Below are 14,710 nucleotides of genomic sequence, written 5' to 3' on the forward strand. Positions count from 1 at the left end.
TACTCCAGGGCTTACTTAACCTCTGTTACCTGAATTACACAATTAGAATGCAGCAGTAAATGAATACTAACTTATTCATAAATGCCAACAAATACAATAGTTCATTTATTTTGTTATGATTTATCAACTGGACTTCTTCTAATGTTGTATGTTGGAGAGGGACTGGGATAGGGGGAGAAGAGGAAAGGAAAATACCATAAAAGATTCTTTTGGTCACAGGTTCAAAGTATTACAATTGAACTTCAAGCAATATATAAAAAAAAAAAAAAGGAAAAAAACAAACAAACAACAAAACTCACCCTAAGATAGGCAAGTGAAGAGTAAAAAACGCATTTCTTAAAAGCTCCTTTTCACCCCAACAAGAATTTTGTTAGTAGCACAATTTTAACGTGTTGGTGTGATACATAACAAATTGCAGCCACTTTATTAGAAATACTGCTTTTAGTAAAAGAAAGCAACGCTTTCTCCCTCAATGGATTATGTGAAATGTTTTTCCAGTTTTACTAAAGAAATCTCTAAAAAAATAAGCTGACATAATTTGGTAACTTAAGCTTAAGGTTTAACTGAAATTTCTCAAATGTCACTCTTCCTTAGCTATAACTGTGTAAGTATAGCCAGCCAACTATAGCTTCCTTAATCAACATAAAATGGCTTTTAAAAAGCAAAATTCTATCTTGCTGAGTTAGAGTTGGCAAAAAATCAATTAAAAATAGTATTTTCTAAAAAGTGCCAACAGCTGAATTCATATCTTAACATGATTGACTTCTTCAGTATCAACACAGATTCTGGCACTTCTTTTGAAATGTACATAATTGTGACAAGATTGTAAGATAGGAAGAGATAGCAAAAAGGCATCTAGTCCCTTCACTGGTTCATCTCATATGTGATCTCATTATCCTTGCTGACCAATTTTTCTAATGTTTTTTTAAAGACAACCCTAATTGAGGATTCCACAAACTGTTCAAGCCCTTTCTCCTACTAATGGCTTGCAACAAGACAGGAGAACAAACTAGGATTTGGTAAGGGAGCACTAAATCAAGACAGGTGATCTTTGAAAAATTTTGAAAACTATTACAGAAAGATTTTAAAACTGCAATTTTTGGTGATATAACCAATGCAGCAGGACACTGAATTCAAGCCTAACATTGAAGAAGGTAAGTTCTGAACCAGGTTTTCAAGAAAGCAACACTTCTTAAGAACAAAAAACAGAGATTTCAGGCTTCATCTCCAAAAAGTTATAGGGAATAAAAGCACTTGGGATAAATTTTTATAAAGAAAATTATCCATTGGGAAGATAGTTTCACAAATACAAGAGAATTTCAGTTTTATCAGCTTGCTCATGTCTAGAGTATAAACAGTGATGCAATAGGTAGAAGAAAGGAAGGCTGATTAAGAGTGAAGCTCATTAACATAATGGCAGGTGAAACACCTTCTGATCACAGCTGCGCATCCTAGTGAAAGAGTGCAAGCCACCTATGATTTCTGACATTTGACTGGGGAGCTTGTCAATGCTAAACAACAATCCCAGCTAAGGTAACAATTTGACTTAAAGCAGCTCAAGACATCTGGGATAGAAACTTAGTGTTCCTGAGAGCAAGCTGAAGAGAAATAGGGAGGATAGCCTTTTCCATTCACCAAATGAGATGGAAAAGATGAAAAATACTGGGGTTATTGTACAACTATACAGTGACTGGTGAAGTCATGATGCTTTGATCTCTAAATATAATTGTACAGAGGAAACAAAGCACCATTTCCAAGTTGATGCCAATAAAACGTTTTACTGGTTCCTCTCTCAAAAGCAAACAGATCAAGCAACTTATCTACTCTAGATTAGAGAAATAATGCTAAGGAATTCTCTTGGTGGAAACCACAAAAAAATGCATTGGCCTTCTCTCAAAAGAATGAGGAATCTGATTTTCTAATCATGCCTCCTGGCTTCCAGGGGGTGGCAGTAATGTTCCAGTGACTAATGGACAAGGTACTTTGACCTCATGAAGAATACACTGTAGCTCATAACATCATGTTGAGATAAATATGATTTTTTAGGATGCTCAGATGTTCAGCCTGCCATGTAAACCACAAATTTAAAGTTGCTTTTAAAAAAAATAAAAAGACATCATATTTTAAATACTTGGGACAGGTAATACCATCAGTCAACAAGTAAATTGTTTGGGGACTATGTAATGCCTATAACCAAGAAACAAGCCTCTTCTTAAATCTAATTATTCTAGATAGTTTGTACTTTTATTTACATACATTGCCACTCTTCCCAACCTTAGCAGAGTAGCTTCTCTATAAAAGTTACAATGGATTACTGAATATACGCAGAAAGCAATTGGAAAAAGTAAGTTTTTCATAGCCAGCACACTATTCAAGCACAAAGAGAACCTTTATAATGGCTATCAGAATGAAACTATGTTTGGAATACAAACTAAAGAGTGCTCAATCCCTCCTATGAGTTTCCAACCATTGCAGAAGGAAAAGGCATATATTCCAGTGATAAGGAATGTATGTGAAGTGGCCCTAGGATCCAAGTGTCATGATCACACTGCTACCAGCCTTACGCATTTACAATAAAACTTACAGACAGATAGGTAAGTAGATATCTTCCTATGTAAAATTATAGCATAGTCAGAGGAGTTTTGACTTCACTTAGAAAACAAATGCACAAGTTATACCTATCTTACTTATGACCTACCACTCAGAGAGTTATACCTATCTAGAAGATCACAATCCACTGTCCAACTTGCTAAGATCTCCAAAGAAAATGCACACATGCTTTCTTTCATGCTACTCCTCACACAGAGATTCTCACAGTGTACAGAGATACCTACATTGTCAACATGACTTTGTGGGAAAAATAAACATTCAGTACAGAGCTTTCAATATCACCAAAGAATTTGGCCATATTATTTGAAAAGCACTATAAAAGAACAATGCTTTTATGAGTTAAAGCACATTAGAAGTTAAGAATAGAAAGCATCACAAAGCACGGTACTGTCAGATACATAAACTGATCAGGTCTGTCTTTAGCTTTATGTTTTCTTATAGAAGTTAAGGTTGTTTGGTGTGGGTTTTTTAATCCATGTTGAATCCAGATGAACTTACTTTCATTCGTGTCTTTAATACACTGCAATATTAACACAAAAGGACCTACCAAACGGTTTTCATCAAATACTTCAAAAAGGAGTCTGTGTTTCTGAGGATTAACCTAGGAAAAATAAATATGTTAACAGTTAAAATATATGCTGAATTCCAGCATTTGTTTTCAGCAAAATCTCTGTTTATGCAGGAGGAAAGAAATGCATAAAACCTAAATTAAATAGGAAATCTACACCTTGCTGTCATTTCACTATGTAACACATTTTCTACTGGAACCAACAAGCCAAGACTGGTATTATCCCAAACTGGTTTTAAATGCATGTTCATGTTTTTAAACATTCATGGAATAAAGAAGGTAACATCAAGACTGAAAATTTAACTCTGGCACAAATAAAAATGTTAACAAATGTATTTCTAAGGAAAGCAGTTTGTGAACCATTTTTGAACATTAATTATAGATGTATTTCTGAAGCTGAAGTACTGAAAAAACATTTTTCCTAATGTGCTAATATAATATCCAACATAGGTAATAAGGCAGTAAAAAACACTTACTCTGAATAAGAATTCTTCATTCCACTTTGGGTTTAAGGACTATATGTGGGGCAGGGGAAAAAAAAAAAAAAAAAGAAAGAAAAGGAAGACAGCATTGGTTATAGTGACAATTCTATACTGGTGTCTTTTTTGATGTTTTACCCCATGTAACAATCCACTTAAGAAAGTACAAAAACTCTAACCTTGCTACTGCAGGTAAAAGTCATAGGAGTCTTATACTGCTTAATACAGTGAAAAATTCAGATAATTTATGCATGTATTTTCAGATTTTGGCTAATGCCACGGATGCAGAGAAGGGGTCATTATACAGTCGAAATCAGTTAATTGATGGTATGTCTTCAGTAATAATCGCTGTCTTCTCCTCAGTCCACTATCCACATTGTTTACACGCAAACATGTATTAATCCTGAGATTATGAACTCTTAGCAAATGCCAAATCTCTCAACAACATAATCTAGACAGACCAAGCACAAGTGGGACAAACACAATATAACCTGCTCAACTAAACACATCTTTTAATTGTAGCTATTTTTAAAAATACTAGAGATACTCTGAACTCTCATCATAGCTAAACTAACAATTATCTACATGAAGGGAAAATGCATGAGTGATTTCATAACTTAAATCACACCAACTATCTGAGAACAATGATTTTGAAGAGTACTTTCCCTCTCACATATACGATTTTTCATTTTTAGTTGATCTAACATAAGCTACCAGTACTGACTTTTTCCAGCAGGTATTCTAGAGAAATGAGTAATACCATGATTCAGGTGAACTGTGCAGTTTGCTGTTGAAATACAACAAATTGCATTTGTATTTCAAACATAAAAAAGATAAAAGTTGTATAGCAATAAGGAGTGTAAGCTTGTACAGCAAGGAAGAGAGATTCTTATATCATTAATGATCTCAGAAAATCAGAACAATCCAGTATTTCCATGAATGAAGTAGTTTTGAATCAGTATTCACCTTATATTCCTTAGTGTTTCTCTACCTTTCGCTAAAATTACTGAAGAGAAAATACCAAAATAATGCCACGAACAGAGAAACAGAGTAGGTTATGGAACATTACTTTCCCCATGTCTGTTCACTCAAGTGACATTAATTTTCATATTTCTTGTAATATTAATTTTTCCTTTAGTGTCTGATCAAAAAAAAAAAAAACAACAAACAAACAAAACCATGACACCCACAAAGATAAGACAGCTAACCTTTTTAACAGTTTTTGTCTGAACACTTGTAAGGACTCCATTCACTGGATCATAGACTGTCACTTTCACATAAGGGTCACTGGGAGGGGGAAACAAAGAGATAAGCATGTTGCTATATATCCTTCTTTGTCAGCATTATTAGCAGTTGAATTTTAAAAGGCTTAAAATAATAGGAGCTATGAAACTAGGAGTTACAATTACTTTATGAACACCATACACATTTGTATTTATAATCAGTTTCTAGATAGTTTTATAAATAAAACTAATCTAAACATTGGTACTGATTATGACCATATTAGCTATGCCATTTCATATTTCATATATCACTACAATTTGAGTCTCTCTCCTCTTTCGCAGTTCTTATTTCATGAGAACACATTCACTAAATCCTCATGCATTGCAACAAAACATACATGAAAACAATCAGTTGTGATTTAAAAAGCCTGAAGTATTAATTTTCTTGTTTTTAACAATTTAAAACACTTGGAACTGGAGGTACTTCCTTAGACATGGCATTTTTATTAAGTGCTTTATCTGTTTCACAGAGTTCAAGTTTAACCTGAATTTTCCTGTTAATGAAGGTGTCCTAATATGGTTGCTTAAAATGGCCTACTGTCTCAGACCTTATTTTTTTCCTTCCTATGGTACAGTAAACAACAGATTATATGAATATCACTTTTCATCAACAAGACCAAGGCATTCAATTGCTCAGAGTAGTCACAAAAGATGACCAAGACTGTCTGGCATATGGCAAAAGAGCATATGGTTTTCACATATTTATGTTATGATGAGAAAGGCTGACCTATTTTTATTTAAAGTAAAAAAATTGCACATGAAAAAAAGTGAAGAGCGACTGTCTGGCTTTAAGGAAAACGAGTATCACAAGAGAAATTTTGCTAATGTTAAACTGACATCACATGTAACAATTTTACTAGTGCTAAAGTACCAGCATTCCTCTACATATGCCAAAGCAGCTAACAGCAGAACTAGGACTAAACTTACCAGTACTCTTCTAGACCCTCTGCACACAGAGCAAAAGAAAAAGTAGCTTTAGCACAAGCTACGTGCTGCCACTTGCCAATTCAACAAGATCCTACAAAGCCCTTCAATTACCAGTTCAAAAGTCTGATCTTTCCTGTGGTAAATGTTAAGCCACTTTGACTGTTTCTTCCCTTATACATATCGTTAACTTTTAAATTTGTACATATCCAGAGCCTGTAGCCACTAGTATGGGTTTATCATATCTATAGAATTGGTGGATACTGCTCCTCTGCATATAATCTGAGTTGAAATAGTCTTGCTGCTACCAGTGTTTAGTGTTGTGTCTCATCTGTGCTTTAAAGACTTGGAATGAACAATTTTGATTATAACTAAACTCTTTTTATTTTAACTGCAGTCTACCTTAAGTAAAATATATACATGTATCTGTCCTCCATGGCAGAATTGTTTTACCATGCAGAGAATTAAACCTTCACACACACTGTTTGCCAATGCATAAGATCTGTCCAAGTGTCTCTTGGGCAAGAAAACAAGTATCTACATGTTTATGTAGTCTCTGATCATTTTATAATGTTACCAGTTAAAACCATTCTGATTTTTTTTGAAAGAGGCACAGCAGCATTTACGAAGATCTAAGCAGCTGTTGAAAAGAAAATAAAGAAGCAGCTGTCCCTTAATACTTTAACAACATATATTCTTACCTGGCTCCTAAGATATCCTTCTTGGCCAGGCCAATTCCAGCTATAACCTTCACCCTGACAATACGCGTGTTCTCCTAAAATGCAAAATAAGATATTTAAGATGCATATTCAAGTTTCAGTAACAAATTTATTCCACCTTTACCCCTTTCAAAGTCTTATCACCATCGTATCCACATATGATGGTAGACACAGAATCAAAAAAACTAAGTCAATACAACAGGGGTTTTTTTTTATTTTATTTTGTTTCTCAGCATCCTAAAAGGAGTGGGATTTCATTTTGAGTTAGGGTGCTTAATCCCACAGGACAAGATTGTTAACCTAGCATACAGCTGTTCCTGCCAGCCTTCCTTCCCAAATCCCAAATTGTTCCAGCAGCAGTAGTCACCACTTTCCCCCAACAAGCCCTGAAATACACTTGTATCAAATTGGACGCAGTATGCACAAACTGCATAGCACACACACATGAAGATCATCCCTTAGGGCAGTGGCAATCGCAGCTTGCCCTTACCACAATTCATACAGCCCAGTGACTTCTACAGCTCCCAGCCCCTCACAGCAAGACAAGCATCTGGGAGCAGTTTCCATGCGCTGTTCCTGTGTTTCTCAGCAGGCAATTTCTGGCCATCTTTTCTACAGAGTAGGCAAGGACCTCTGTGAGAACATGCTCTGAACAGCATAACAATTTTTGGCGTACATGGGCATGACCAGTTAGGACACAAGGAACAGGTTGCCATTTACATCTCGCTAGCCATTCAAGTGTGTTGCATTAAACACTCAAAGGTATATGGTCAGAGCAAGTTTTCACCTAATGGTATCTTGAATTCATCAGAGGGTGGAAAATAGACTCTGGTCATAAATTTATTTCCTGGGGGGGAATGAAAAGGGTATCAAATTTATCAGAACAGATTAAGAAAGCAGTGAAGAACTCTAGAAAAAGGCAAGAATAAAGAATTCTTGCATCTATTTTTATTTTACAGCACAGAGGGGCCATGCTCAAGATACTGGGATTTCTAAAATTAAACTTTTAAAAACCAAAAAAGTATTTCAGTTACACATTATTCAAATTACAGATTCACAGGAGTGATACAAGTTATCTCCTGTTAATTAATATAGCTGTGCAGTCTTACATGGCTCATCTTGTAAGTCACTGAATTCAAGAAGGGAAAAAAAATCCCAACAGCTGCAACCATGTCAGAGGAAAAAGACAAATGAGTACTGTTTTTCTGGAAAGCAAAAAGCTTTGCAGATGAAGGACTATTTGTAGGCAACGGCTGGTCAGAGACACTTGTGAGGAAAGCTGATCCAATCTAGGTGATCAAAGAGTTAAATGGATACAAGGAGCAATGGTTGAAGCAGCAGATGTTGCCCCTGGGGCCTTCCTGAATTCCACATGTGCTTTCAAAAGGAGACTTGTAGGAAGCACTCAGAAAGTCTGCTTTATCATTGGTCTCCTATATAACCACAGGGCTGGACTCTGTAACCAATACCATTTGGAGGGGTTCATAAAGGTAACAGAGAACAGCATGCTAATCCTGAGGCAGAGACTACTGGCTAACAAGGTAAAACTGAAAACAAACCACCAAAGAATAAAATTAAGAAAAAAAAAAAAATCAGCAAGTTCCTCCCACCCTCTATAGCTAGAGGTGATTGCCAAGGGACTGAGATGAACACCTACAACATCCACTTACTGACAAAACAGTCAACTGGCCAAGACAACTCCAGCCAAATCATAAATCCATCTCCTACCTTCACCTCAAAGAAAATTGTCTTCTACTAGGAAATGTAATCGTTCAGAAAAGCTCTAACAACCAACCTCACCCAGCACTGACCACTAGTAGGTGTCTTAAGCTTTCAAAATTCCTGGTCATGACCAGGCTTTAAGGCACATAACATTACCAATACATTTTATGACAGCAACAGAACTGACCAGATTTAAGTATGTACAAAACTATGTTGGCATCAAATTAAGAAGAGCCATTTGTTAAAATTTTTTTGTATCACAAATATACTAAAATATTCACCCTGGTCTTACCTTCCAAAACAGCATCCAATTTATCTTCTATCAATTACTTGGCTTCAGTGACATTCAACATCAGTGAGTTTTGGAGACCACTCAAGCGGAAGAGCATCATGTGTGCATTTCTCACCGAGTGCTTCTGCACTTCACTCAGTGCACCACTACCCTCTCCCAAAAAGAAGAGGGTTCCTCAGTCATAGCCCATGGGACCCCACTGACAGAATCCAGCCTGAGAAACAATCTCACGCTGTCCTTCTCAGAAAAAGTCCACGAGCAGATCTTGGCATAGGATAGACTGCCCTAAAAGACAAATACATTTTCTTGCATCTGTATTTAATTGCTTAGACCAAAAGCTTTTCTCTGTTATTCAAGCATGAGCAAAGTAAAGACAATTAGATGCTTTGGGGCATAGGCATCTCAGAGTCAGGCTTAACAGGGCATGAACACAGTCCACATGGAGATCACAGAAAGAGGATCCACATTCCTCAGATTTAAGTTGGTTTAATCACATGGTTTGTTTACTTGTACCATAAAATGAGATCTGAATTTATCTGAATGCTATTTTACAGAAAGACAAGTTGATGTGTACACGACCTCAGGAAACTAGAAGTCACAAACTTGAGGCTGACATGCTGAAGGTTGATTTAAACATGCCTTGCTGAGTATTATTTCTTTGGGGCTGGTGCCAAATTAGGACAGCTACAGGATTTTAGTTAGCCCAGCAGAACAACTAAGAAAGTTGACATCTGCTTATGAACCGCCATGTAAAAATATCCTTCTTGATTAACAATCTTCCCCACAGATCTCCCTTTTGACTTTAACGTATTCCACTAACCACTCTTACCCTCCAAAAACTCACCATACACCTTTCTGTGCATTTATTAAACTGACAGGTGATACTGAAAGGTCCACTTCTTCCTTTTCCAAGCTATACAGACTAGAAACTTCAGGAAAAAAACACATGCTAATGTGCAAGGGCAAGACTTAATCACAAGAGATTAGGTTCTCCATTCTCTGGTCACACTAGTGCACAAAGTAGATCAGGAGAAATTCAGACAGCTTGATCCAAATGCAGTCAGAAGTGCCTGATGCTGGAAGGACCCATTATGCTACAACACCACACATCCTGAAAGGCAGAGAGGCCTGCTGACAGGATACCAGTCTGCACTGCAACCATATGACCTTTTCTCCCCACACACTGATAACAGGCAGAATTGCTAAGGAACTGCTGCTACAGCTCACAAAAGCTGCCCCTAACACACTGATCTCAGAAAGCAACAACCAAAGAGTTCCAGGACTGTTTGAAACTAACATCATGAAGCCAAAAATTAGGCAATGCAAGCTCCACAGAGACAAAGCATCACATACTTGATTCTGCATCCACGGGGAATAGGTTCAAAACCAAAATTTCAAGATTTCAAAGGCAATTTTGAGCCTTTTCTTCTTCATTCAACTTGCTCAGGAAGATTCTTATTTGTCACCTTCATAGCCACACATACAAGAAATGGTGGATCAGTAACTGCTTCTGTAGATCAACAGGCAGCTGCAACCTGAGAGCATTTTCGCGGTCCAAGAAACACACAGGCTTCAGCCTGTACTTCTACATTGGCTGTAGACACTCTCAAGCTTACCTTGCTACTCTCTTCCACTACTGCAGTGCTTCAAGTAGTTCTGGTGGCATAGAGACAGGCACCTAGTCAGTAACCAGGAACACACCAACTATGTCTAGCAGCACTGTAGCTTGTATAGGAAACTGTTCTCTCAGACCAATTTATCTCCCCAAGAGTCTCTTCCTGTCCATAAATGCCTATCCACGCTTTTGCAGTCTTGACATTAACTTGCAGGGGTCAGTCTGAATTTATTCTGTCTGTACAGGTGAAGAGACAGAGTATTCACTGCTGGTTTGAACACACTAGGAGTCTTACAGGTTTAATGCCCTAATACCAATCTGCTCTAACACAGACATGCACTTCTGCGAGACATGCACGCACAACATCCCATCAAAGGCAGCAGATCTGGGCACAGAGTTGTATAGGGGTTGTTTGTACAGACAGAGCAAGGGTGTTCAGCTTCTTTTGACAACATTTGACTGACAGGCACTTTAAAGGCTGGAGGAAGAAGGCGGGAAGGGAACACAACAATGGCCCACAACACAGCATCATATACAAAATACAAGCAGATCATTTCACCGTTATTACTGTGAACTGTTAAGCTGTTCCCTCTGAGAATACAAGTACCTCAACATGAATCAGGTAAAAGCAGTGTGGGAAAAGAAGTATTTGTTAAACTACTGAATCTTTCAGGGAGTGGCTGCACACAAACGAAGTCCAAATGACACAGAGTCTTTATATCAGTTAGTCTGCTCCTAACAAACTCAAGGATAAATTATTTTTAGGCATTATATAATATTTTTAAAGCTGAGAGATGGCATATGTGGGGGAGATAAGGCTACCACATATTACAGAGACTAAACTGTCCAAAAATTCTTAGTCTGATTAAGTCAGACAAATCATCTCTTGCAGAGCTGAATTGGCAAGTTAGTTATCTTATTATGACCTTCAAGGTTTTATCATTATTCTATTGTTAATCATATTAGTATATTCTAAAGTACATGTTCAAGATCAACTGGTCAAAATATCTGGGTCTGCTAACACATGCCATTTTCATAATCTCTAACAATGAATCTATTTACTAACAGATTGTATGTAACAAGATGATGAAATAGGTTTCTGAGCTGATATGTAGACAATCAATAACTTAGAGCTTTAAAGGCAATGCCTGTCAGCCTGTGATACTTTGATATGTGATCATAACACAGAAATCCTTTTCATGTATGCATATTAAAATAGTTCTAAAATGTGTTCTCTACTGTTGTGGTTTAACCCCAGCCAGCAACTAAGCACCACACAGCCGCTTGCTGACTCCTCACCCCTCCCAGTGGGATGAGGAAGAGAATGAGAAAAAAAATTGTGGGTTGAGATAAGAACAGTTTAATAACTAAAGTATAACAACAACAACAGTAAGAAAATAATTACACTAATGAAAAGTGATATAACAAAAAGAGAGAAATAAAACCCAAGAAAATATGAGTGATGCACAATGCAGTTGCTCATCACCCACTGCCCGATGCCCGAGCAGCAATTCCCCACTGCCAGCCAACTCCCCCCAGTTTATACACTGAACCTGACCTTCCATGGTATGGAATAGCCCTTTGGCTGCTTCAGGTCAACTGTGCTGGCCATGCCCCCTCCCAGCTTCTTGTGCATCTGCTTGCTAACAGACCATGGGAAACTGAAAAATTCTTAAATTAGGATAAGCACTATTTAGCAACAACTAAAACATCAGTGTGTTATCAACCTTATTCTCACACTGAATCCTAAACACAGCACTGTATCAGCTACAAGGAAGAAAATTAACTCTATCCCTGCTGCAACCAGGACATCATCTACAGAGCAAAGAAAGAATCAAACTAATTAAGTAGCACTTCCAGAAGTGGATGGCATTTCATTTCCACAAAAGTCACTATGAATCTACCTAGATTCAGTGACTACATATTAAGGTGAAAAGTTCTTAAACTGTTCATTTTGGGCAAGAAAACAGCCTTTGGAAAGAAATTTCAAGCTTTTAAGGAGTTTAAAGCTTGCTCTCAACTTTACCAGTATAGAATGGTCTTGCCTGGGTTACAGCTGTTTATAGTCAATTACTACAAATGACAAGTATTATCACTGTCCACTCTCACCCCCATCCTTCCCAAATTCACATGGTAGGAAAATAATACTGGGAGAGTATCTCCTACTTTAGCTGTGGAAGTCCAAGACAGAGCAGAAGACAGAAGGCATATGCAGAAAGAAAGGGTGAGAAAGAAGGGACAAATTAAGAAAAGGTGACGTGGTGATGATTATAGTACAACACCCTAAACAAACCATAGAACAATCAAATGCGATCCTCATCCGAGTTCCTGAAGGTACACTCCAGTCTGTGAGCGTGTGCACATACATGTGTACATATGGATGTATGTGTACGCTGTCAATGTGCATTGCCAGTTCCACAGACTGTAAATGATAAAATATTTCATACGCAATCTAAATGTGATAAGATTCACAACAACTAAGAGCTGTAACTCAACACCTTGCAAGTTTTAGCTGCTGCCTATACCCGAGTCAGGAGAGGGAGGAGAAAAAAAGCTAAAAAATTTTCATTTTGTGCATTGAAACACTATAACATTACATCAGCAAGAAGCATTTATCTTTGCCAGTCATTAGTGTCGGCAACATCCAATAACTGAACTATGAAAGTATTGAACTAAACAGTTCTCCTTCGCTTGAAGTAGTAAGACAAAACATTTACCACATTATTATCTAATTCAGTCGCTATAAAGGCGCCTCTCTGTTGTTAATGTAAACACTTCAAACAATTTTACAGGGTTCTCAGCAAGTTGCAATCCGTTTCTCAGGTTGAACAATGATTCCTGACATATCCCAAGCCTTCAGCAGGTGACTTACTGGAGTCAGACTCAGATAAACAACTATCATACAGAAAAAGCAATCTGGCATGTGTAAGATACATAAAAAATTCAGATAAATTAAAATAATTGTATAGCAAGAGAAGAGAAAGTTTTTTAATTAGAAGGGTCCTTCAGAGCACATATTTGATTAACATTGGAAAATTAATTTTATTGGCTTTCATATTTTTATCTTTGAAGCAAGTTTTGGTTTTGCTTTTTCAATATACTTATACAGAAATGATTGAGACAGCATGTAAGGAAACACCAAAACCAGGTGGCTAATCTACTGTGAAACATAAAATGATAGTATCTGCTGGAAGAGACAGCTTGATTTGAAGAAGCCAATATAAAAATGTCTGAGTAGTCTAACAGAGAGGACACTTTGTAGTAAACAACTGCTCTAGGCAATAGCATCCTGTTATTCTTTTGTTCCAGCTAGATGGGTCAAGAATCAACTACCACTAAAGCAAGCCAAAAAAAGAACATCAAAGGATATTACAATAAAACAGTACAGCAACATCACCTTTTAAGATTCTGGTAATACCTGGAATTTTATATTAAGGCTTTCTTCAGCTTGTATCATGTCTACATATAGTGCACAGATAAAAAGAGAACAGAAAATTCAGATTTGCATATCTGCAGATAAGGGAAGCTGAAATAAACATACCAATAGTTTGGAAGTTCAAAACTGAAACCAGTAAACAGTCTGGGCCAGTGAAAGATCATAAAAAGAAAGGTATGTTCAATGGGCTGAACATGTTCTACTTCCCATGGAGAGGGATCCCTTCCATCCTATGTACTGAGGTCCAGAAAATCAGTAGATGAGAAGAAAAAAAAAAAATATCAACTATTATAGAGTGTTCTGCAGTGGACATCTACACAGACTGCTGACTTCGTTAAGGAATAGCTATAAACAGCAAGAAAAGTTAAGACACTTGCATGGATAGAAGTGCACTAAAGCCAAGACCCCAGTCAAGAATAAGTACTAGCATAAGACACACACCATGAATGTATAGTTTCTTTTATAGCACGCTCCTCAAATCTGAGACACTTTACCCAAGGTACCCAGCTTTACCCTACTAGTAGCTTGTATTTCAAGCACAAATCACTGATTAAAGAAAGACATGATCACATAAAAGGCTCTGAAGCCTAGGAGCAGCTCGGAAATGATGCTGAAAGATTACTTACAGCTAAAGTGACTATATATTCCAGTTTAATAGATAGCTTCTTGCATCTGCCAATTTTAGTAGATGACACTGCTGTGTTTCTGTAAATTAAAACCCCTATATCTTAGCAAGTTTCTTAGTCTGTATCTCCCATTCAAGAGCACTCTACTTATTTCAAATTGCATTAAGTTTGTTTTTTTACCTTGAGATCATTAGTGACCATAAAAGTTATGTTTGAGTGCTTCACAACAAAAAACATATTCCTTAATGGCATCTACTGGAGCAATAATCAGTCTTTTCATCTCAAAGAAACCTTTCAAAGTCTGAATAATTAAGGATTTGGATCTTCCATTACCTACACTGAGGTTAGCAAAGAATGTTTTCTCTTAAGCAGTCCAAAACATACTGACATTCTCCACCTGTCTAACATTAAAAATAACATTTAACAATATACCTTC

At 36.9% G+C, this 14,710-nt stretch overlaps 1 protein-coding gene across 1 annotated transcript in view; it reads right to left on the reverse strand.

The window, feature by feature from the left end:
- Positions 1 to 14,710, reverse strand: part of NEDD4 (NEDD4 E3 ubiquitin protein ligase) — a 62,213-nt gene that overhangs the window by 41,808 nt on the left and 5,695 nt on the right. The window contains exons 2-5 of the mRNA XM_042804094.1: positions 6,566 to 6,639; positions 4,866 to 4,944; positions 3,655 to 3,693; positions 3,158 to 3,211 (exon numbers count right to left, since the gene is read on the reverse strand). Coding sequence (XP_042660028.1) covers positions 3,158 to 3,211; positions 3,655 to 3,693; positions 4,866 to 4,944; positions 6,566 to 6,639 — 246 coding nt within the window. The remainder of the gene's footprint in view (positions 1 to 3,157; positions 3,212 to 3,654; positions 3,694 to 4,865; positions 4,945 to 6,565; positions 6,640 to 14,710) is intronic.

The sequence above is a fragment of the Tyto alba genome, unplaced genomic scaffold (assembly GCF_018691265.1).
Source record: "Tyto alba isolate M040663 unplaced genomic scaffold, T.alba_DEE_v4.0 Super-Scaffold_41, whole genome shotgun sequence".
NCBI classification, from domain to species: domain Eukaryota; kingdom Metazoa; phylum Chordata; class Aves; order Strigiformes; family Tytonidae; genus Tyto; species Tyto alba.